Source organism: Papio anubis, chromosome 19 (genome assembly GCF_008728515.1).
Source record: "Papio anubis isolate 15944 chromosome 19, Panubis1.0, whole genome shotgun sequence".
In the NCBI taxonomy this organism is placed as follows: domain Eukaryota; kingdom Metazoa; phylum Chordata; class Mammalia; order Primates; family Cercopithecidae; genus Papio; species Papio anubis.
In genome coordinates, this window is record NC_044994.1 from 12,985,073 (window position 1) to 13,009,595 (window position 24,523).

The 24,523-nt window shown below is 37.5% G+C and overlaps 1 protein-coding gene across 1 annotated transcript in view; it reads left to right on the forward strand.

Moving 5' to 3' along the window:
• THOC1 (THO complex 1) overlaps window positions 1-24,523 on the forward strand; it is a 51,741-nt gene that overhangs the window by 150 nt on the left and 27,068 nt on the right. Inside the window, exons 2-11 of the mRNA XM_003914217.4 lie at window positions 2,393-2,466; window positions 2,560-2,620; window positions 3,806-3,872; window positions 7,284-7,402; window positions 7,852-7,900; window positions 8,306-8,401; window positions 11,297-11,379; window positions 13,017-13,090; window positions 17,626-17,734; window positions 19,082-19,213. Coding sequence (XP_003914266.1) covers window positions 2,393-2,466; window positions 2,560-2,620; window positions 3,806-3,872; window positions 7,284-7,402; window positions 7,852-7,900; window positions 8,306-8,401; window positions 11,297-11,379; window positions 13,017-13,090; window positions 17,626-17,734; window positions 19,082-19,213 — 864 coding nt within the window. The remainder of the gene's footprint in view (window positions 1-2,392; window positions 2,467-2,559; window positions 2,621-3,805; window positions 3,873-7,283; window positions 7,403-7,851; window positions 7,901-8,305; window positions 8,402-11,296; window positions 11,380-13,016; window positions 13,091-17,625; window positions 17,735-19,081; window positions 19,214-24,523) is intronic.

A 24,523-nucleotide genomic window follows, 5' to 3' on the forward strand; every position in this document is an offset into this window, starting at 1 on the left:
TGCAGGCCTGACCCGGCGCTATGCTTTGCCCTCTTCTCCCTGAAATTACTCGAATTTTGCCCTGGGGTAAAGCGAGACAGAGGTGTGTCCGCCTCAGCGTCCGCTCCGGGCCCCGTCGTGGGTTGAGGGGTAGGGAAAGACGCGCTACCCGCCTCTTCTTTGCGGGCTGGGCTGTCAGCCTCCGCCCACCCGCCAGCGGGTCCCCGGACTCCGCGTGCTGGGGGCGTCGGCTCCCCGCTTGGAGTGCCCACCTGCAGACTACTTCTGGTCGGGTCTATCCCCTCAGCTCGTTTAGTGGGGCAGGTGTCTCGAGAAGGGGAAGGGGAGCTGCTGGAGGGGGAGGGTGGGAGTGGTTTCAGTCCAAAGACCTGGCTCCCGCCCCAGCCTTCCGAGCTGCCAAGTGCTTGTTCCCGCCGTCTCTTCACCACCCCTTAACCCACCGTGTCTCCTCCTAAGAGATCAATGAGGAGATCCTAAGCGGGAAAACGCAGATAGAGCACCTTGGGAAGGGTAACTAGATGCTATTTTATTCTTGCTCAATGTGGAAGGGTGGTTTTGAGCATTTGGTAAACCCTTGACAGCGCACTTTCTCATTTAACTATCGGAGTAACACTGTGAAGCAGGCTAAGTTGATTATTCCTGGTACATGAGATAGAAGCTGACATCCCCAAAAAACTTGTGACTTCACTCGTTTTTCTGACTTTAGACACTCTATTCTTTTTATGTTGCTCGTCACGGCAACGTAAGTATGAAGAACACTTTTAAGTTACCTGACTCTATTAGTCTCTAGCATTTGCACCAACATTTCAAGGCATTCAACTACTCAGGTATTCAGCTGTGGTTAGGTAGTTATAGGGATGCCAGGATGAAAATTCTGTGAAAGAAAAATTCATCCTTTGTAGTAAGTAGTTTTCTTGTTTATGTATGTGTGTATATATATGTATATACACACACACTTTTTTTAATGGGTTATGTTTTGTGTATGTCATCATAATCGTTTTCCTTGTGTGCATTTTGCTGCAATCTCTGGTGCTTTGAAAGCCTGCTAAGAGTAACTGTTAGGACTATCCAAGATCATATTAGCGGCTGGGCGCAGTGGCTCACGCCTGTAAATCCAGTACTTTGGGAGGCGGAGGCGGGCAGATCACCTGAGGTCAGGAGTTCAAGGTCAGCCTGGCCAACATGGCGAAACCCTGTCTCTACTAAAAGTACAAAAATTAGCCAGGCGTGGTGGTGGGCGCCTGTAATCCCATCTACTTGGGAGGCTGAGGCAGGAGAATCGCTTGAACCCAGACAGCGGAGGTTGCAGTGAGCCAAGATCATGCCAGTGCACAATACCTGGGCAACAGAGGGAGACTCCATCTCAAAAAAACAAACAAAAAAATTCGTACTAGCCCTGAAAAGGACCATTAAATTGGAGATCATCTAGTTCAGTGTTTCTCAAGCTTCTTGTGAAATGCAGATTCTGGCTCAGTAAGTCTGGAAGGGGGCCTGAGATTCTGCATTTCTACCAGCTTCCTAGATGATGCCGCTACAGCTGCTGCTGGTAGTAAAAATCTACAACAACCCTCTTATTTAACTGGTGATGAAAATGAAGCACAAAGAGATAAAGGGACAGGCCCCAAATTACTCAGCCTGTTAGTGGCAGAGCAAGGAATGGACACGTTTTGGATAAATGTAATTCCTGTGAGGTAATGACTTTCTAAGTGTATGTGAGTGTTCATAGAATGAATGCCTTTTGCAGTATTTTTGTCTAAGTTATGATTCCTTTAAGACAATCTGCAGATTGTCAGCATGATTTTATTGAGTGCTGCATATCGGGGACTGAACAAGATTCCTAGAGGAGGCAAGACTTGACCTGGGTGTGGAAGAATGGGTAGAATTTGGATGAGCAGGTAGGAAGAGCAACATGAATGTGTGAATACACTAGAATGAGTTTGATAGAAAATGATGAAAAATGACTAGATTTTAGTGCAAAGTATGTGTTAGGGAGTATTGGGAATTAAGGTTGGGTAAATTGAGTGGGATAACATTATCAAGGACCTTGAGGAAGCTATGAAGCTTCAAAACTAAAACGTGCAAATAAGGAGCCATTTAGAGATTTTTTTTTTTAACACAATACTGTCATGAATATGATATTTAAAGAGATAGTAGGAGGGAAAACCTAGAATGAAAAAGCCCAGCAAGGAAGCTCTTGCCAAATTTAAAGTGATGAGTATCCATATCATTAAGTAGCGTTGGAATAAGGATTACTGAGAGAATGACTGATAGGTAATTTTTCCCAGGTATAAGCTTTTTTTAGTTAGAAAGATACACTATCAATGAATGATATATTTTTCAGCAAATAAGAAGCAGAATCTTTACAAGTATTTGCCATTTTAATTTTTTTTAGAAGTCTACCAGAGAGGCCTTGAACAACAAAAACATCAAGCCATTGTTAAGTACCTTCAGCCAGGTACCTGGCAGGTAAGGCATTGATATCTATGAAAACTACTTGCCTGAATCTTTATACATACCCTGAGCTGTTTGAAAAATGAGGATGTCTTTTGTTTTTAATAGTGAAAATGAAAAAAAATGTACCCTTGACCAAGCTTTCAGAGGTGTTCTAGAAGAAGAAATTGTAAGTATGTTTTTCCATTGTTAAAATTTTGCTGACAAATTAATAAACGATGTTATTTAAAAATTGCTTTTTTTCTTAGAATGGATATTTAAACATCTTTTTTTAGAGTAAGCTTTCTGCTTTGTAAAAGTTGACTTGACAGTATACGAGTTCTGTAAGGATTTTGATAGCACAGGTACATTCTCAGGGTTTGGTTTAATAAATGACAAGAGCCCTGTCCAAGTGAGATAAGAAAAATTGACATGAGGTCTTAGGAAGAACTAGAGGTGAAGGTGGGCTCTCTCACTTTCCCATGTAAACAGTGACACATCCTGTAGTGGCATGAAAGGTCTAGTCCAAGAATATTTAGCTTAGGAGCTGGGATTCCATTCCCTCATTTTCCTCTGGCATCCTCCTCATCAGTAAACTTACGTAAATAAGGGCTCTCCAACTTCACTAGAGAAGTCTAACCATGAAAAATCTGAATTTATTTACCAATAATGGGGCACCTTATGAAAGGAAAAGTTTCAACAGTTTATTCTTGATCAAGCAAAGGTTGAGTCCCCAAAAGCTATATTCCCTTCTATTGGCCATAATACAGTGTCCCTTTCTCTCAGACAATTCTGATTCAAAAATGATTCTTTCCTTTTCTTCCATTGAAAGGCATTGGGCAAGTTATTTTCCTTTTCTGTGCTTCAGTTTCTTTTGAAAGGGGAAATACCGTTCTTTCAGTGTTATTGTATATGAAACAGCACTTAATGAACGCTCAGTAAATGCTGGTTATTATAATTTTATAAAACCTAAGCACTGCCTTCCTTCTATTAAAACCACCCCTCAGACACATGGGTGTATTAGTAGTTAATTCCCCTAGCCCTGCCTTTGCCCTGTGCTACTGGCTGAGTTATGGCGTCAGCACTTCTGTCCTTGATTAGCTTATAGCCTTCATCTTACTAATATAACCATTTTCCTGAGACCATTGGATTTTGAGTGAGTCACCTACCTGTTACTTGACATACTTCTACAACTACTGATTCTATATGTTACTGTTAAATTTTTGTAACTTCATATTAGAAAATATTTTCTATAAGAAATGTAGTATTCCGTATTTGTGATAGTCAATATAATATCAGAGTACATGTGTTTACTGTTACCTAGTTTAGTCTGAACTCTTGCCCCTAAATTAAATTGTTTCTCCTCTGTTGGTAGATAAATCATTCATCATGTGAAAACGTTTTAGCTATTATTTCTCTTGCTATTGGGGGAGTAACTGAAGGTAAGTATGGTTCTGTTTTGTTTTGTTGAAAGTAGTCTTGGACATGACATGCTTTATTTAAAACGTCTTCTCCCCATACTTCTCCACATCTGATTTTGTTTATTCTTCAAGTTCTACCTGACTCCCAGCTTTGCCAAGAAGTCCCAATTGAATTAGTTCACTCTTATTTCTCATCTCTATTATGCAGTGCACATTTTGGCACTTTCTTTGTTCTCCAGTTGTTTTGTTCATTCAGTAAATCTTTATTGAGCATCTACTATGTGCCTGGTACTGAGCTAGGACCTGGAGATTCAATGGTGAATAAAACATATTCCCCTGCTTATGTGGAGCTAATGGAAGAAACAGATGTATGCATGCCTTACTTTGGTGTAAGTACTATGGTCGAAGTGGGAATGAAGTGTAGTTAGAGGGAATAGAGCCAACATGTCTCTCTAAACTTCAGTCTAAAGGAATCAGGAGAGATTTTAGAAAAGAACATGAGAACTAGAATGTGAAGTATGAAGAATTTGTCAGACATACTAAGAAGGGAGTAGCTAGAGAATTGTGTAGAGCAGGAGGAGGAGAGGACAATGAGAATGATGAGGAAAGAAGCTGGTTAGGTCCATTTATAAAGGGCATTAGGTGCCATACTAAAGAGCAGCTGCAGATGAATGATTCCATTTGAAGTGACTGCTGGCAGGAAAACTGGGCAGGGGCCTGTTAAAATGGCTGTATGCGATAGCTTTAGAAGACTGGGTAAACAATGCACATAGTACACAGTGCCTAACACATAATGGGAGCTCATTAAATACTTGCAGAAAGAAGAAATAAAAAATTAATTTATTAGCATTCTTCTTTAACCATTTGGTTAAAATACTCATTTGATTAATTCAAATAATGTATATGAAAACTCCTTTTTAATCTGTAAAGCATTATTCACATTATGTGTTATTGTGATGCTTCTATTAAAAACTGGCACACACCTCCCAGTATAGGGGCAAACTATTTTGTGAACTTAAGTTCATAAATTCACGTTGTTAAACTTTTATACAAGCTGCCTAATCATTCATTCATTCATTAGGCATTGTTAGGTAAGTTCCACAATGTAATGTTCCTGTCTAGTTTCTGTCAATTTTCAGTGTGCCCTTAGTTCATTGATTAACTTTATACATTACTCTTGTACAGCTGGTGATGTTTTTAATGAAGAAGTTGTACAAAGTCTAGTCTATACTTGGAACTTTTGAGAAGGATAAGGACTTAAGAGCTTAAACTGTAAAGGCATAAATGCATTTTTATTTTAGGGAGAATTTTTCTTTTTGAGACAGATTATAATTGTTTGCTTATGTGACATGTTTTTAAATTATCCATAAATATATTTTGTTAAATTCAATTTGGCCGATATTTATTGAGCTTCTGTTTGGTGTGAGACACTACTGGTTAAAGCGTATGAAAATGCCTAACCTTAAAAAGCTCATAGTCTACATTCAAAGGTCACTGGTTAGGATGTGCCAAATGCTACAGTGTATTTATGTAGAGTGTGCTTCAAAAGCATAGATGAAGTAGCTTGCTTCAAGATACCAGAGTTATTTAGATGAGCAGACATTCACTCTGTGCTTAGAAAGATGGAGTTGAAATTTACCATGTGGTAAAGAGGAGGAAGAGTATTTACAGAGAAAACACATTGTAAACAAAACCATGGAAGGATGAACATGTCATGGTGTTTGGGAGCTGCGGAGTGGGAACTAGGGAGGGATGTCTGTGGCCCAGGTAAGGGTAGAGAGAGATTGGTGTGGAAGCTGGGACACAGGTTGTGAAAGCTCTTGGGGGAATCACACTGTAACCCAGTGGTTCCCAGACTTGCTGGCTCATCAGAACCACCAGTGAATCTATTTTTAGATGAGATTCCCAAACCTTGCTTAGTTCTACTGACTCAGAATTTTGGTAGTAGAATCTAGAAAAAGTTCTCTAATTATTAAATGTGAGTTAACTTATTCCAGGCTGTACTGCAGCTAAGGGCAGAGAGTATGCTTCTCAAATCTCTTGGATGTGCAGGGTATATAATATTGAATCTAAGTATTGTTCGGGACTTTCGAGGTCACCTAGTCCCGTCTCATCTCTGGCCTAGACCGCTTCCCTGCTGTAACATCCCTGATGGGTGGTCATTCAGCCTCTGCTGAATCATGCTCATTAGTGGAGCTCACTGTTTGAGTCCTGTTAGACAAGTGTGGTTATTGGTGTGTTCCCTTGTATTGAGTTGAAATCTGCTGTTTTATTCCACCACTGCTTTTCGGCAATATCCTTCACATCACGTTCCAGATATGATCTTACTAGTGCAGAGTACAGCTGGAAAGATTTCTTCCTTTTTCTAGATATAGTGTATTAATGCACTGTTTTGGACTTAGATCACCCTAGATATTTTTCCCCATATGCCATGCTAAGTAACTACTTTTCTTAAACACTTATGAGTGTTAGTAAGTACCCATTGCCTTAAAATAGAAGGAAGGATGAGTAGGGATATAAAAGTATTTCTGGGTAGTCTGAATAGACTAAATAGACCTTTTCTTAAGAAAATCTTAATTTTGTTCTTTAAACAGTAACTTTCTACTTTTCCATTCTTTCCCCTGAAACAATACTGTTATTTTAAATGTTAAATCATAGTTAATATCAAATCTTGTTATTTTTTGAAGATAATCTTTTCAAATCACAAAGACAATTTAGCAACACTACAAAACATTTGGAAATGAGAAAAAGGGAAAACAGTACTCATAATTCCTCTACTTTTAAAAACCATTCATCTGGTATAATGGTTTTAGTTTCTATAGTCTTTTAAGAATTTTTTTATTGTCATAATCGTATGTACATACAATTTTGAATCCTGCCTTTTTCACTTAGCATTATATCCTAAGCATTTTTCCAAGTTATTATAGTCGTTATAACCATCGTTTTTAATTGGCTGCATTATATTCTTTTGAATAGCTTAGTGGTGAAGAAAACAGACTGTGGAGCCAGACTGCCTGGGTTCGTATCCCAGCTCTACCACTTACTGGCTCTGTGATCTTGGGCAAGTTATTTAACCTCTCTGTGTCTCAGTTTTCCCATTCTATAAAATGCAAATAATGATATGCTCTACTTCATAGGGTTATAAGGATTAAATGTGTTAGTATATGTAAAGTACTTAGTGTGCCTGACATATAGTAAATGCTCTAGATCTTGTCAAGAATTATTGTCATCATTACTGAGTGCACATATCAAAAATTACTTAAATATGTCCTGTTTGGGGACTTGTAGGCTGCTTCCACTTCTTGTCCTTTTAAAACTTTGTTATGAGTAACAAAGTGTACCTTTTAAGATATTCTTCAGTATTATTTTTCATAGGCTGTTTTACTCTAATGTTTTTTTAAACTTTTAAACTGGCTTGTGCTCCACTTGAAGGTATTTGTACCGCATCTACACCTTTTGTATTGTTGGGAGATGTTTTGGATTGTCTTCCTTTGGATCAGTGTGACACAATATTCACTTTTGTGGAAAAAAATGTTGCTACTTGGAAATCAGTAAGTGCCTTAGTTTCTTTTCCTGCTAACTTTGTATTTCTGTAGATTCAGAGTTCTGAGGGTAGATTTAAAAAAAGAAATTATTTGTAGTATTGCTGATCGCCAACAAGTTTGTGCCTATGAAAAAATTATTTACTGCTGTCTTGGGAGAGCCAAGTAAAAACCATGTGTGGAGAAAAACTTGAAATACAAAATTTGATTTAATTTGAGTAATAAAAACTAACTTGAAAATTCACACTTTCACATGTTAAAAACAGTATCATGTTTTCTTATCTTATATCTGAAAATATTTTCATTTCATTGAAAATGTTATTTGCTTTAAAAAAGTGAAAGTGGCATAGTAGATTCTCAGTGCATGTTAGTGTTCTTTAATATTTTACTTCCTGCAACTTATTGAAGAATGTGTAACAAGTTCAGAAGAAGAGTGATAATTTCCATCTTAATTTCAGAATACATTCTATTCTGCTGGGAAAAATTACTTACTACGTATGTGCAATGGTAAGTAATTGAGTGATTAAATGATAGCTTTTTAAAATGTAAATATGCCCACAAAAACACATGGTTGAATTAAATACCAGTGATAACATTTTAAAAATAGATTAGGTATCTGTATTTTTAACTAACAATCTGATTTATTAGAACTCATTCACTTTAAGCTGTTTTTGTTCTGGGCATAAACTTAATGAAAGTCAGAAACATGTAGTAAAGTTTGTCTTTTTCATGTCATGTTGAACTTGTTCCTAATTTCTAGTACTTTTTTGTGGCAGTGGTTTCTGCCCCCATTTTAAGAACTACTGCTTTAGGAAAATACTCTTGACAAACTGGTTTAGAAACTTTTAGGTATGGTTGTAATAAACATAGAATTATCTTTTCTGTGTAACGTTCATTTTCATATATCGTTAGATCTCCTAAGAAGATTGTCTAAATCCCAGAATACAGTCTTCTGTGGACGGATTCAGCTCTTTTTGGCCAGGCTTTTCCCACTGTCTGAGAAATCAGGTAAGCTTTTATGCATTAAATGAGTTTTCTGCAGGAAAATCTTTTCCAGTTTTTAATAGATTAAAATCTGTCATGATAATGAGAAAAATGGTTCTAAAAAGTTGAAAGACATCATAGAAATTGTCACTTTATTTTCTTTTACTTATAAATAGTTATAGCAGTCCTAGTATATAATACAGGTAATCTTGAAACAAAGTCATGGATTCTTTTAAGTTCAAAGCTTATTAATCTTGAAACAAAGTCATGGATTCTTTTAAGTTCAAAGCTTATTAATGTACAATTGAATCACACTGAAACATGTAGATATAAACCGTCACATCCATATTTCATAATGTATGCCTATTTTTGTGTTTCCATTTTCTCTCTCAGTCACGACTACTTAGCTATATAGACTTCCTTTCATTTCTCTTTTTTAACAGATTTTTATTGTGAAATATAACGCTTATATAGAAAAGTACATAAAGCAAATAATAATGAAACAAATACTGTATAACCACTCTCTAGCTCCTGAAATGGGACATTGCTTATTCTCCAGAGCCTTCCCCCTCCCCAGTCGGTTCAGATATGCGAGATTTTAATATCTCATTGCTTCAGTTCTCTTTTTCTTAATGCTGGGCTAATATACCACCTATTTTATATGTTGTGAGGATTAAATGAATTAAAACACGTGAAGAGCTTACAGTAGTGCCTGAGTATGGTTAGTATACACATATGTCTTTCCTAGCTCTGGTCTCTGAGAGGGCCGCAGAAGTAGTGATACTCCAGTAGCAATGAGCACATCTTCTCAAATGTAGATCATGAGGTCAGGAGATCGAGACCATCCTGGCTAACCTGGTGAAACCCCGTCTCTACTAAAAAATACAAAAAACTAGCCGGGCGAGGTGGCGGGCGCCTGTAGTCCCAGCTACTTGGGAGGCTGAGGCAGGAGAATGGCGTAAACCCGGGAGGCGGAGCTTGCAGTGAGCTGAGATCCGGCCACTGCACTCCAGCCTGGGCAACAGAGCGAGACTCCGTCTCAGGAAAAAAAAAAAAAAAAAAAAATCACTATGGTAGCTATAGCCTCATGAAATGTATTTCTTAGATAACAGGACTTGAAAGTTGAAATAACCCTTTGATTCATTGGCTGCAAAATGGATGATGTATTAGCAGGCATGAAAACAACATTAATTTCCTTGTGCATCTCCACCAAAGCTCTTGGGTGACCAGGTGCATTGTGAATAAGCAATAACATTGTGAAAGGAGATCTTTTTTTTTTTCTGAGCAGTAAGTCTCAACAGTGGCCTTAAAATGTTCAGTAAACCATGCTATAAACAGATGTGCTGTCATCAGGGTTTGTCTTTTTATGGATGGAGCCCAAGGCAGAGTAGATTTAGCATAATTCTCAGGAGCCCCAGGATTTTCAGAATGGTAAATGAACATTGGCTTCAACTTAAAGTCACCAGCTGCGTTAGCCCTTAACAAGAGAGTCAGCCTGTTCCTTGAAGGCAGGCAGTGACTTCTCTCTAGCTATGAAAGTCCTAGACGGCATCTTCCAATATCAGAATGTTTCATCTGCATTGAAAAATCTGTTAAGTGTAGACGCCTTCATCAATGTTCTTAGCTAGATCTTCTGATAACTTACTGCAGCTTCTCCATTGGTAGTTGCTGCTTCACCTTGTACTGTTATGTTACAGAGAGGGCTTTTTTCTTTAAACCTCTTAAACCAACTTCTGCTAGCTTCATACTTTTCTTCTGTGGTGTCCTCACCTCTCAGCCTTCACAGAATTGAAGAGAGTTAAAGCTTTTCTCTGGCTAGTTTGCTTGTCTATCCAGACCACTTAGCCTTTCTCTGTATCAGCAGTAAGGCTGTTTTGCTTTCTTATCATTCATATGTTGACTGGAGTAGCACTTTTAACTTCCCTCAATAACTTTATCTTTGCATTCACAACTTGGCTGTTAAGCACAAGAGAAGTTTCAGCCTGTCTTGGCTTTTGATATGCTTTAATTACTAAGCTTAATCATTTCTAGGTTTTTATTTAAAGTGAGAGATGTGAGACTCTTCCCTTTACTTGACACTTAGAGTCCATTGTAGGGTTATTAGTTGGCCTAAATTCAATATTGTCTTGTCTCAGGGAATAAGGAGACCCAAGGAGAGAGAGAGAGTCATGGGAACGGTTGATCAGTGAAGCAGTCAGAACACACACAGCATTTATTGATTAAATTTGCTGTCTTACCAGCTTGGGCAACATGGCGAAAACCCATCTCTACTAAAAATACAAAAAAATTTAGCCAAGCCTGGTGGTGCTTGCCTGTAGTCCCAGCTACTCTGGAGGCTGAAGTGGGAGGATCATCTGAGCTTGGGAAGCTGAGCCTGCAGTGAGCCATGATCATGCCACTGCACTGCAGCCTGGGTGACAGGAGTGAGTCGCTGTCCAAAAAAGAAAAAAAAAGTTTACTGTCTTAGATGGGTGCAGTTTGTGGCAAAAAACAAATCTGTGGCAAAAAACAATGACAATGCTAACCTCAAAGATCACTGATCACAGATCCTCGTAACAGATATGATAATAATGAAAAAGTTTGAAATATTGTGAGAATTACCAAAATGTGACAGAGGAAGTGAGCATATGCTGTTGGAAAAATGGTGCTGATAGACTTGCATGGTACAGGGTTGCCATTCAATTTATTTAAAAAGCAAGAAACTATGAAGAGCAACAAAACAAGGTATGCCCATACTCCAAAGGTACTTTTAAGAAATGAAGTTTTGAAAGGATTTGAAAATCAAATGTGTTCATTTTGACTGCTCTTTAATTATGGATTTAGCATTTTGTAGTTTTGATTATGACACAAGTTACATTTGTACGTAAGTTTAGGTGTCACTGGACTTGCTTTGAATCTCCTTTGGTTTTTTTTTACTAGGTCTTAACTTACAGAGTCAGTTTAATCTGGAAAATGTCACTGTTTTCAATACCAATGAGCAGGAAAGCACCCTGGGTCAGAAGGTAAGGCTGATTCGAAACCTTCTCAGATAACGTATTTGCAGGTTTGTTATTAAGATAACTTATGTGGGGCCAGGCACAGTGGCTCACACTTGTAATCCCAGCACTTTGGGAGGCTGAGATGGGCAGATCACTTGAGCATAAGAGTTCAAGACCAGCCTGGGCAACATGGCAAATCCCCATTTCTACAAAAAAAGTACAATTAGCAGAGCATACCTGAGAGGCTGAGGTGAGAGAATCACCTGAGCCCAGGGAGGTCAAGCTGCAGTGAGCCTTGATCATGCCACTATACTCCAGCCTGGGTGACAGAGGGAGGCCCTGCCTCAAAAAAAAAAAAAAAAAAAAAAAAAAAATCATATAAACGAGCCTATAAGTCATCAAAAATTTAAAAACTTTTGACTTTATTTCCAACTTACAGAAATAATGTATGTAAAAAATTCAAGCAGTGTTTAAAATAGACTGTACAGTTATTCTGTAATCCAAGGTAGACCATGGTAGATTATGGCATAGCTTTCTATTAAAGTGGATTAACGAAGTAGCTGTACTTTCTGTTTTGATAGTGTTAATCATAAGGTAGATTATAGAATAGATGTACTTTCTGTTTTAAACGTTGGGTTATTTTTTGCAGAATATGTATTTTTTCTATAAATTTTTATTATTTCTATAACCACTCATAGCATTCTGTGTCTCACCATACCAGGACTTTTTGGGTATATGTACAAACATGTTGTTTTTCTCCAAAATGAGGTCATTCATACTATTCTGAAATTCACTTTCTTCCTTTAAGATTTAGATTTATCTTCATTTTTAAATGGCCCTTGGTAAATGGATATATCAGAGTGGATATATCACATTTCTCTGTCTGTGGGCATTTAGATTATGTCTGATAGTGAAAAAAAAAGTTAGTGTCCAGGTAGTATATAATATTGCATCAGTCTGCATCATCTACATCAATTATGCAGATGTCTTTTTAGGATAAATTCCAGTAAGTAAAATTACTGGGTTAAAATATATGCATATTTCATATTTCAATAGCTATTTCCTGGTTACTTCTCAAAGAGGTTATACCAATTTATACAGCCACCAGTGGCACATGGAGAATGCCTTCCCTTTTTCCCCACAGCCTCACCCCAACAGTGTGAATTATCTATTTTTTAAAAATATTGGCTTAATTGATGTATATATTTGAAAAATAAGTCTTCTTAGTTTTAATTACATTTTCTTGATCATTATTGGTGTTAAGGAACTTCTTATATGTTGATTGGGATTTATTTTTCTTCTGTGAGTTACCTATTAATGCTATTTGCTCATTTTATTGTTGAACTGTCTTAGTGCATTTCCAAAACATTTAGGCCTTTATTCCCAGAGGGAATCTATTGATTATGTTTAGAAATGCAAATTTGAAACTTTCTACTGTCTTCATGATTGTGTTATATCATTGTCATACTGCTCTTGAGTTCTTCTGTCCGTCAGGTAAAATTCTGATTGCCTTACAGATTAACTATAGGTCTAGATAGTTAGTGACTAGACTTCTGTAACTGGGGGTTGCCTAGGAATGTGTAGCTGACCTATTATTCTAGTATTTATCTCCTGTCTGATGACTGCTTCATGACAGGCTATACATTTTTTTTTCAATGTAGCACACTGAAGATAGAGAAGAAGGAATGGATGTAGAAGAAGGTGAAATGGGAGATGAGGAAGCTCCAACAACGTGGTGAGTTTTCAGAGCTTAAGCTTTTTGACTTACAGAGGTAATCTCTTAATTTATTGAGTATCCTCTCTGGGGTGAGGATATAGGCAAGGAGGAAAGAAATTATAAGAAATTTCTTTCATTTGTAATTTTCATGCATATTACTTAAAATAATAAATCCTAAATCACTAACCGGCTTTATCTGCTGCTTTCTATATTAAGTACAGACAGTTCATTGTTTATATAGCCTACCCTATGCATCATCCCAGCATTTGAAAAGCCAACCACAGGCAGCCGTGGGAGCTCCTCCCCTTAATCCCTTCTATTAAACTTGTGGACCCAGTGCCTGTGTGTATTGGGCCAACTTTTAATGAAATAGGCAGGTTAAGAAGCCTTTCCGCCTTCTCTCCCCTTGCTCTTAAAACTGTTTCTTATCTCCTCCTCTATAGCCCTGTGCTTTCTTTCCAGAAGCAATCCTCAGTGGCATAGATAGGTTCTAGAAACTGCAACATTAAGTGAAACGATGTATAATGAAACCAATTTTCCCATAGGCTAATAAACAAAAGTTAGGTTCCTATGGCCTATTTCTAGTCACAAAAACAATCACCAATCTCCTAGATAAAGATGAAAATGCTTCTGTTATTAAACATTGAATAAATGTGAGCTATACATGCATTTGAGAAAGATTAATAAAAACAAGTAAGATAATTATTTGCCTAGTTATTCCAGTTTAAGGTTGCGGGTGGCCAGAGCCTGTCACAGCAACTCAGAGCGCAGGGCGGGAACCAACCCTGTACAGGACGCCATCCTCTCATGGTGTGTATACCCACACACCCACACTCACTCATCCTGGAACCATTTAGACGTGCCAGTTATTTTCATGTACACCTCTTTGGAATGGAGGAGGGAATCTGACTACCTAGAGAAAACCCACAGAGACATAGGGAGAATATACAAACTTCACATAGACCATGGCCCCAGCCAGGAATCCATTTTTTTTCCCCTCATCAACGTTACAGTAAAACAATATTGAAGGAAACATCATTATTTGAAGACCTGCCATAATTTCTTCCTAGCACTGGCTTAGAAGCAATAAGCAAGAGAAAAGAGAAGGTATTAAGGGAAATTTCCCTTCACTGGCACTCTTCCAGGTGTCTGAGATGATGAGAGTCATTAGTTATAATTGAAAGAATTTCCATTATTGTTTAGAAGATCAAGATGGGATTCCTGTATCTGCCCTGTGTTTCTGGCATCCCAGATTCCAAATTCAAACACATCTCCAGAAGAAACATTAGAAGTGGTGTGGCTCCAAGCTTAACTCCAATACTTCCTAGTCATGTTTCAACATCTTTAAAATGTAGTAATGCCACCTACACTCTACAGTTAAGAGGATTAAATAAGATGATGATCAGAAATAGTCTATTAAGGCACTAATTGTTTATATGTAGTGGTAAGTGTAAAGCACTTAGAATATTGTCTATTCAGTGTCTAGTAGCTATTATTTGTTATCGTTATTTTTTTTTAGAGACATATTTATTCATTATGCATGGATGGAATAGGCTTTAGGGTCTGGCCTGAGCAACATCAGGGCTCTGGGGCAAGTAAGTAGGCTACAAGATAATGAGTCACCTGAAGTGTAAATGGCCCCAAAGACACCGACCAATGCAGTTTTGTCTAATTAGATTTTGACTAAGACTGTATAGACAGTTCATCCCTATTGGTTATGTTTGTAAATCCCTTAAATAAGACTTAACACTCAGCTGCCTCTCTCTGTCACAGTCACTAATGTTGAATAGAGGGAGAAAATATATGAGGAATTACTTTGTAAACAGCAGATGGTCTTAGGCACTGTAATTTACAAAGCGGAACACATTACCCATGTACCTACAATATGAAGTCCATTCAGATTTGGCTGAAATACACCAGTAAACATTTTGTTAAGAAATTTCAATGTGTAACATCCTATAAAATAGCTCAACATTTTAAAAACTGTATCAAATTTTCCAGAGTATTTTGGTTAAAATAGTTACAAGACATTCTATTTTACATAGTAACTGGGTCTCTGATTTGTTATTATTTGCAAATACAATAAATGGTTACATTTGCTTTGTATGGATAAACAGAAAATTCAGAAGTTTCTGTAGAGTGGTGAAGGTGGAAGGCAAATTGCAAGTGGGTTGAAGAGTGAATGGGAAGGTAATGAAGTGGTGACATGGAGTATAGACAACTCTTTGAAGAATTTTATTCAGCTGTGAAGGAAAAGAGCAAGGGACAGCATCTAGGAGAGGGGACTTTAAGTTTTAAAAAATATATTAATGTCTCAACTATAAAAACTGCCTAACAGTAATATTTAACACAACTTCAAAATTTATTCTGTGAGACGCCTCAGATACCCACCAAGCCAATTAAAGATAAAAGGGAAGAGATCAAAAGCCTTTACAGGTAGGAGATGGTAATTAGCAACTTGGAATAACATTGTTATTGGTATCAAGCATTAAATTAGATGTGAAGTTCTTATCAATTGAGACAAAAGGGACATATAATGGTTGCGTGATTCTCATTCTCTGTTAGAACTAGCCCCATTTTTAAGAGACAAACTTTCCTGGTACTACATTTCAAGAGGTATTATATTCAATCTTACATGTTGTAACTGAGTAACATTTTGTTAGTGTGTGTGTGTGCACAGGCACTTCAAAAACATTCTTTATCAAATGTGGAACTATACAAATATTGGTTCTTGTTCTTTCATGGATGTAAATAATTTATATAGTGCTGTTTCTTTTCTCTATTTAACGTTTTAGGTAATGTTCTTTTTGTGGCTTTTTGTTTTGTTTTGTTTTGTTTTTGGTTTGTTTGGTTTTTGAGACGGAGTCTCGCTCTGTCACCCAGGCTGGAGTGCAGTGCCGCAGTCTCAGCTCACTGCAAGCTCTACCTCCTGGGTTCAAGTGATTCTTCTGCCTCAGCCTCCTGAGAAGCTGGGATTACAGGCACGCACCACCACGCCTGGGTAGTTTTTGTATTTTTAGTAGAGATGGGGTTTCATCATATTGATCAGGCTGGTCTCAAACTCCTGACCTCGTGATCCGCCCACCTCAGCCTCCCAAAGTGCTGGGATTACAGGCATGAACCACCACGCCCAGGCTGTGGCTTTTTTTTAAAAACCCAATTCATAGAAAACCCAGAGGTATAATCTTACTGTTGTAAATCAGTTAAGCTGCTTTAATTATAGAGAGAGGTTAATGTGCAGATCATTGTTTTCCTACTTTCCCAGTTGTTACTAGGGAAAAGTTTAGGAAGAGTGAAAGTAAACCTGCCCATTAGATTCTTTCAGATACTGCTAATTCTTGATGAAAGCTTTGGCAAGAACTAGATTTAGATTTTGGTTAGTTAAAAGTTGTCAGTGTTCTTCACTGTTGATTTTCACGTGCCTCACATACTAGCCATTTATCAGATATTAGCTGTTTTAAAAATTAAAAGAATAGGCCGCACAGTGGCTCACGCCTGTAATCCTAGCACTTTGGGAGGCTGAGGTGGGCGGATCACGAAGTCAGGAGCTTGAGGCCATCCTGGCTAACACGATGAAACCCTGTCTCTACTAAAAATACAAAAAATCAGCTGGGCGTGGTGGTGGGCACCTGTAGTCCCAGCTACTCAGGAGGCTGAGGCAGGAGAATCGCTTGAACCCGGGAGGCAGAGCTTGCAGTGAGCCAAGATCACACCACTGCCCTCTACTCCAGCCTGGGCAACAGAGCGAGACTCCTTTAAAAACAAAAAAAAAATTAAAAGAATATGTATTGACACTGTAGATTTGTGACATATCAAGATTAGAAGTTGAATTAGTAGTGCCATAATAAAGTCACTAGAGAAAGGGCTTATTTTTGTGATGCTAACTTGATATGTACCATATATGTTTATCTCATACTAATGCTTCTTAGGATATGTTATTAGTTAGTGACTTTTAACATAGATTCAGATTAACATCGGTTTAAACAACATAAAAGTTGATTTTTTCCCACTCATATCGAAGTCTAGAAGCAGGCAGTCCAAGGCTGGTAAGGGAGCGCTGCTCAGTGAGATTGCCTAGACCCTGGTTTCTTCTGCCTTCTTCTTCCATCATCTCTTGGTGTTTGCCGTTTTTCCTGTAGTGCAGGGTGGCTCACTCTCACATCTACATTCTAGCCAGCAGGAAGAGGAAAAGGCCAGTGATAAAATATGGCCCAAAAGTTGCACATATGACTTCTGCTCCCTACTGATTGGCCAGAATTTAATCACATGATCATACTAGCAGCAAGATTGGTTGGGAAACATAATCTTTAATTCTGAATAACCATGTGTCCTACCAAAATTCAGGGGCTCCACCAGTGTAGATAAAGAGAGTCTGTTGGGGTCTGTGAGTTCCCTAAAATGATTTGTAAAAGTTTATATAAGTATTTGTGAATGTGTACTTTTCTGATAACTTTCATTAGCTTCTGAAAATGGTTTGTGACCAAAGCTAAGAATATTTAGATATTTGTAAAAGAATTTAAATGATTTATGTAATGTAACATTTATTTTATTAGCTCTATTCCAATTGATTACAACCTGTATCGAAAATTCTGGTCACTTCAGGATTACTTCAGGAACCCCGTGCAATGCTATGAGAAGATTTCATGGAAAACTTTTCTCAAGGTGAGTTGCCAGTGACAGACTGTCAGAAGCCTAGTATTTTATAGCCAGTGATAGAGCTAAAACTTACCCTTGTCTAACATACTTTTCACTATTTTATTCTACCTCTTACATTTTTATACCAATTTCATAACAAGCTAAATTACAAATTAATATTTAAACCACTATTATTGTGAAGTAGTGTGTAAGAATCGGATATTTAAAAGTCATTACAGCCTTGCTTTTTTGGAATATAATGAGTGTTATCAACATAAATTGATGATATTTTGCAGAATATATTCTGTCTTTGTACAAAATTATTTTAGCTGTCTTGTTGAAACAGAAGTCCTCAAGTCATGGCCCTGGGCCAGATCTGACCTACTGCTTGTAAACAAAGGTTTATTGGAATACTACCATGACCTCCACTTACCTGTGGCTGTTTTTGCACTATAATGGCACAGCTGAGTAGTTGCAACTGAGACTATAAAGGCCACAAAGCCTGAAATAATTACTCTCTGGTCCTTTATGGAAGAAGTTTGCCAATCCTGTTTTAGAAGAATTTTTTATATTTTTCTTGGCTACTTAAAGATCAGTTATCCTTTTTTGTTGTAATCAAAATATAAGATAAGTAGGTAGTTCTCAAAGTAGCGTGGTGTGTGTTATGTTATTTTTAATAGTTTTTGTTTTGTATGCAATTTTTTGTGGGGGCAGCACCATCCAAATTCAGATTAAGTGGTTAGTGAGAAATAATCTGAAATTGTCTTCTAACGGAACAGAATTTGATGGAATTTATTTGCTCAGTCTTTAGCACAAGAAATACATAAGAGTTTCTACAGGTAGTTAAACAATTTCACTGGTAAATTCCTATACACTCTTAAAAGTGTTCCCTTCTCTGTTTGTCCCTTATACAAACTTCTTAAATCATATTTCTTTTTTTTTGGAGACGGAGCCTCCCAGGTTCAAGGGATCCTTTAGCCTCAGTCTCCCGAGTAGCTGGGACTACAGGTGCCCGGCTAATTTTTGTATTTTAAGTTGAGACAGGGTTTCACCATGTTGGCCAGGCTTGTCTCAAACTCCTGATCTCAAGTTACCCGCCCACCTCAGCCTCCCAAAGTGCTGGGATTACAGGCATGAGCCACCGCGACTGGCCAAGAAATCGCATTTCTTTAGGAGTAGGGAACTTGTTCCTACTTTTACAACAAGTGAAATATCCACAATAGTTTTTACTCCCATAATTTTTATTGTTAATGTGCCTTACAATATACAATATACATACATGATTGAGAGTAAATTCTAGACATTTTGATGCAGAAAAGCACTAAACAAATTTGGGTAACAATGTCGAATAAAACTAATATTTTTATTTTGCAGTATTCTGAAGAAGTTTTAGCTGTTTTTAAGAGTTATAAATTAGATGATACTCAGGCCTCAAGAAAAAAGATGGAAGAATTGAAAACAGGAGGAGAGCATGTATATTTTGCAAAATTTTTAACAAGTGAAAAGGTATAAGTTTTTCTTTCTCACTAAGCATAATAAGAAATGGTCTTGTTTTATTTCTGTTTAGCTGACAGCCTTTCTAACTTAAATTGAATAGAAATGTTTCCTATTTTTACTTTGGGTTAAAGCTGATTAATGTTACTTTGAAAGTCCCATTTCTTCCTTTCACAAGTAGGACTAATTTGATTTCAAAGGTGAAAGTAATTCTACATTAAGTCTGTTTTGTAGACTAATTTTGGAATAAATGCAGTTTAATTACTTTCATGTCTATATTTTAAACGTCAAGTTAGGATTTAATTTGTATATGAAAATAATATTTCATAATTATTTAGGTACAAGTAAGGGGTTTAAAAGTTCCTTGTTAATCTTATTTATACATTTTAAAAAGTAAATTTTGTTCAAATATAATGCTACAAGATGATGTAAAGTTTCTAGTCAAGATGGCACATTGAGTTTATGTTTCGACTCACTCCCTTTGCTCCAAACACATAGCAGTGACGGGTAAAATATAAACGAGAAAACAAAAGAGACAAGGCTGGGCTTCCACAAACAAGATAAATATCTTCATGGACCAGAAATGCCAAGTAGTGAGCAAAACTGCAGCCTGGGCCTGCTGGACTCTCTATCCAAGGCAGGTGGTGGTGTCCAGGAATTTGGCTACAAGTAACAGAGACTAAATGTGCACCATGTGGGACAAGGGGCCAAAGCCAGTTTCGCTTCTTGAAGCCAAGGACTAGGGTGGAACTTTTATCCACTTTTGGAAAGAAACTAAGAAAAAAGATTGCCAGTCTTCTGCCAAGGGCTATGGTTTTATAGGAAGTTGTGAGCCTAGGGATAACAAAGACAGCTTTGTGTCCATCTGCTTGCTCAGTGACCAGATATGTGATATGCTAAGTATACTTATGAAGCAGCTGCTCTAAGAAGTCATCATAAGACTTATTCTAGACTTTTGGACTCGGGGGCCCTGGTAGAAGCAGATGCAGAACTGCTAGAAAGGGAAGGATGTACACAGAGAGGGAGGGGAAAGGAAGTAAACAAACATCCCAAAAGAAAAGGCTCCTGTTCAAAACTCTGATAAATTAAAATTCCAAAATCCATAAATCTAATGCTAAGAAGGATCACCAGCAAAATCAACTCTTGGGATAGATGTATATTTATTCCAGATGAAATATATAGCCTGACCAAGACTTCATATATGTTTTGGATACTCAAAAAGATAATTGATGAGATAACTTAATCCATTGAAAAGGAACAAGAAATCATGAAACAGAAGCAGGCTGAAATGAAGTAGGACAGTCAACGCAACTAATCAGGAGTCTTGGAAATGAAAAATATAATCATTGAAACCAAAACTCAGCACACAGAATTAAACTATACACTGGACATAGATGAACAAAGAACTAGTGAACTGAAGAAGGTGATGAGAACTTCATCCAGCAAACAGCACAGTTGTTTTTTTTTTTTTTTTTTTTTAAGTGAAGGAGCAGTTAAAAGCCATGGTGAATAGATTGGGAACTTCCAACATCTGTCTAGTAGGATTTCCAAAGAAGAAAATGGAGGGAATGGTAGAGAAACTGGATTGCAAAGAATTGAAGGAAATCTCAAATCCTCAGCTTAAAAGTATGCCACAACTGCCAAGCAGGATAAAGAAAGATAAATCTACACTTCAGTACCTCATGCCATAACTGTGGGCATTCAGAGAAACCCTAAAAACCACTAAGGGATAAGAAAGACAGATGTACTGGGAAGGCACAGCGGTTTGACTGTTAGCAGATTTCTAACAGATATTAACCATTAATACCAGAAGACGGTAGAGAAATACTAAAGTGCTGAAAGAAAAATGGCATTGAATCTAGAATTTTATACCAAGTTAAATATACCCAAGACTGCCGATGAAAGAAAGACATTTTTATTTAAAGACCAGGATAACTTACCACTCAGTGACCCTCATTTTGAAAAAAACTACTCAAAGATGTTCTTCAGGAGGAAGGAAATTGAACCCATAAGAATGGAGTGGGATACAGAAGGCAACGGTGAGCACAAAAATTAAAAAATATGACAGTAAATTTACTATTGACTATAAACACAAAAAAGTCATGAATGATTTAAAATTTTTTTGATTAAAAAGTTTTATTAATGTGGAACTTAACTAGATGACAGTAATAATATGGAAGGGGAAAGCAGAGATGTTTAGTGAGTAATTTAAAATTATGGCAGTCCTTGTAATCTTCAGGCGTAGGAAAGGAATACTGAATATTCCTTTTCATGTATATTAAAAGGGTAACCACCAAAAGAAAACCAACTTGTTGCTCTCAAAGAGCAGAGATCAAAGGGAGGCAGGGAGGAACCTAGACTACTTTATAAATCCGGCAAATGGCAGAAAGGGAAGGAAAAAGGAAGAGAAAGGAGGGGAGAAATATGTCAGTAATAACAAGTATAAACTGATTTAATTTACCTAATAAGACTTTATCAGATTGGATTTTTAAAACTCCAGCTATATTTGTTAATTTAAATGAAACAAATATAGAAACCTTTTGGTTGACTAAAGAATTCAAAGGTTTTATTCTACCTTATGTGGAAGAGGAGAGGAAAATCCCAAAGCTCTTCTTGCTTAACAGAGAAACTTCCCAAGGTTATCTACTTTTTAGAATGCAGAGGTGTCAGTTTAATATTATCAGGGCAAAAAAGTTACAAAATAAAACAACCAGTAAGACCTGTATACTTTTAAGACTTACAGGTCCACATTTCTCAGGACATGACAGCTATTTCAAAAATCTGGATGTCTTAATAGATTTTTTTTTTTTTGAGATGGAGTTTCACTCTGTCGCCCAGGCTGGAGTGCAATGGCGCGGTCTTGGCTCACTGCAACCTCTGCCACCTGGGTTCAAGCGATTCTCCTGCCTCCGCCTCCCAAACAAATAGCATTTCTAAAGACATTTTAATAATGAAAAACAGCAGGATTAAACATTTTCAGAGAAATCTCCACATTGGAATATGGGATTGATGCTTTTATATCATTCTCCATTCACTTTATCACACTTGGCTTTCTAATAGTATCTCTCCTTTTATGAATCTTTGTAAACTTGCTTTCACCAGCAGTTAGAACATGAACTTTCAGGATTAAGCTCTGAAATTTCATTAATTAATACCACGAGGAAGGTAAAAGCAGCTTTGAGAAGCTTAAAACTTACCATAGGAATAAGAAAAAGGCACAAAATAGTACCAAAGAGAATGTGAGACATATAATGTTTTGCATCTTCATTTCCCTTTGTTGCCCCTTGAGCAACAACTTTATCTTAAATTTACAGTCCTCCTTGTACATTCTTCATATTTTTTGGTGTATTTTTAGTGTTTACTACTTAATATACAAGTGAAAATATTTGTAATGCGTTACCTATATCATGAAAAATATGTAACATTTTGTAAGCTTTACTGCTGCACTGAAAGAAGCCTTCCAGCATCTCTATACCTTATGTGGTATACTAGGATTCCCAAAAAGGCCTTCACACCTAAATATACGCTAGTTTTGGGCCTGATGTTACTTTCAACTTCTGATATAGATTTGGTAAGTCATGGGAAAGGTCTGGATTTTTCAGGGATACAGGTGCTGTATTCCTTGCCAGTAAGAGCTAGCTAAAGTGAAATCTAAAGCTGTGATTATTTGGAGCATAATTCTATAGCCTATCATTTCACTGGTGAATAGGTTTAGAAAAGTGCTTATCGGTGGCTCAAGCTTGTAATCCCAGCACTTTGGGAGGCCGAGACGGGCGGATCACGAGGTCAGGCGATCGAGACCATCCTGGCTAACACGATGAAACCCCGTCTCTACTAAAAGATACAAAAAACTAGCCGGGCGTGGTGGCGGGCGCCTGTAGTCCCAGCTACTCCGGAGGCTGAGGCAGGAGAATGGCGTGAACCCGGGAGGCGGAGCTTGCAGTGAGCCGAGATCGGGCCACTGCAATCCAGCCTGGGCGACAGAGCGAGACTCCGTCTCAAAAAAAAAAAAAAAGAAAAGTGCTTATCATTACAAGGTTAGATATTTCATCTCTGTAATAGAGCCTGTGACCCCATCCAATGGTAATATTATTATCCAGAAGCATTGTGTTTTGTTACATGAATCTGGTCAGACTTTTCCTTAGGGATAGTCCGGAAATAATACTTGGCAAGTTTGATACAAAGTTTTTTTTTTTGAGACACTTTTTTTTTTGGCCCACTGCAACTTCTACATCCTGGGTTCAAGCGATTATTGTGCCTCAGCTCCTAAGTAGCTGGGATTACAGGCACCCAACACCACGCCTGGCCAATTTTTGTATTTTTTAATAGAGACAAGTTTTTTTGCCATGTTGGCCAGGCTGGTCTCGAACTCCCAACCTCAGGTGATCTGCCTGCCTCAGCCTTCGAAAGTGCAGGGATTACAGGCGTGAGCCACTACGCCCAGCCAGATGATATAAACTTTATAGTTGGAGATAGGCCAGTTATGTGGCAACTACAGGTAGGCAGAGGTTCTACAAATAAAATGGGTGTCTTTGTAAATTATTGTATCTTTCTTCCTTAAAGACAGAAGTTTCCCCTAGAAACAAAGTGCCACATTTTTGTGCTACCTAGAGTGTGATTGTAAATACTAATGCCCAACAGTATAGTTCCCTTGTTAGCAGAGCAAAATAATCCAGGGATACTACTTGCTAAATGTAGTGCTGAGATACCTGGGTTGTTTATTTTTTAATGGAGTGGAAAAGTATCTGTTCTTTAAGGTTAGTTCAAGGTCATACTCAGAAATTTTAAGGGAGGATTTTACCTCTAATTGTTCAACTTATACCAAACTTATAAAAGGCACTGGTATTATAGGGATTCCTCCCTCCGTACTATGTAGCATGTAAAAGTAGAACAACATTTCAAAACATTTAAGTACCATGAGTATTACCATGATGGTTAAAGGAATATATTTTTGGATCTTTTAAGTTCTCACAGAAAAGAGTATAACAACACTAACTAGATATAGGCTTTAGGGTTACCCAGTCCTTTAGAATAATACGCCTCTCGCTTTCCATCTGAGACTCAATGACCAGAATGATCAGATGGAATACTCAGTGGCTAGCAGTTACCAGGGTGAGGTTACCCACAGTCATGTACTGTTGACCTTAGTGTGGTCATTAGGCCATTCTTTTTCATGGAGAAAAGAAAATTCACAATTTTGCTTGGTCTTTGCATTGCGTGAAGAGGCCTCTAGTTAGGACTTTTGGTCATTTTTTAAAAAAAAAGTTCCTGGCAGTAAGAAACTATCCATACAGTCATTCTGCCTTAAATGTTTTGTAGTTT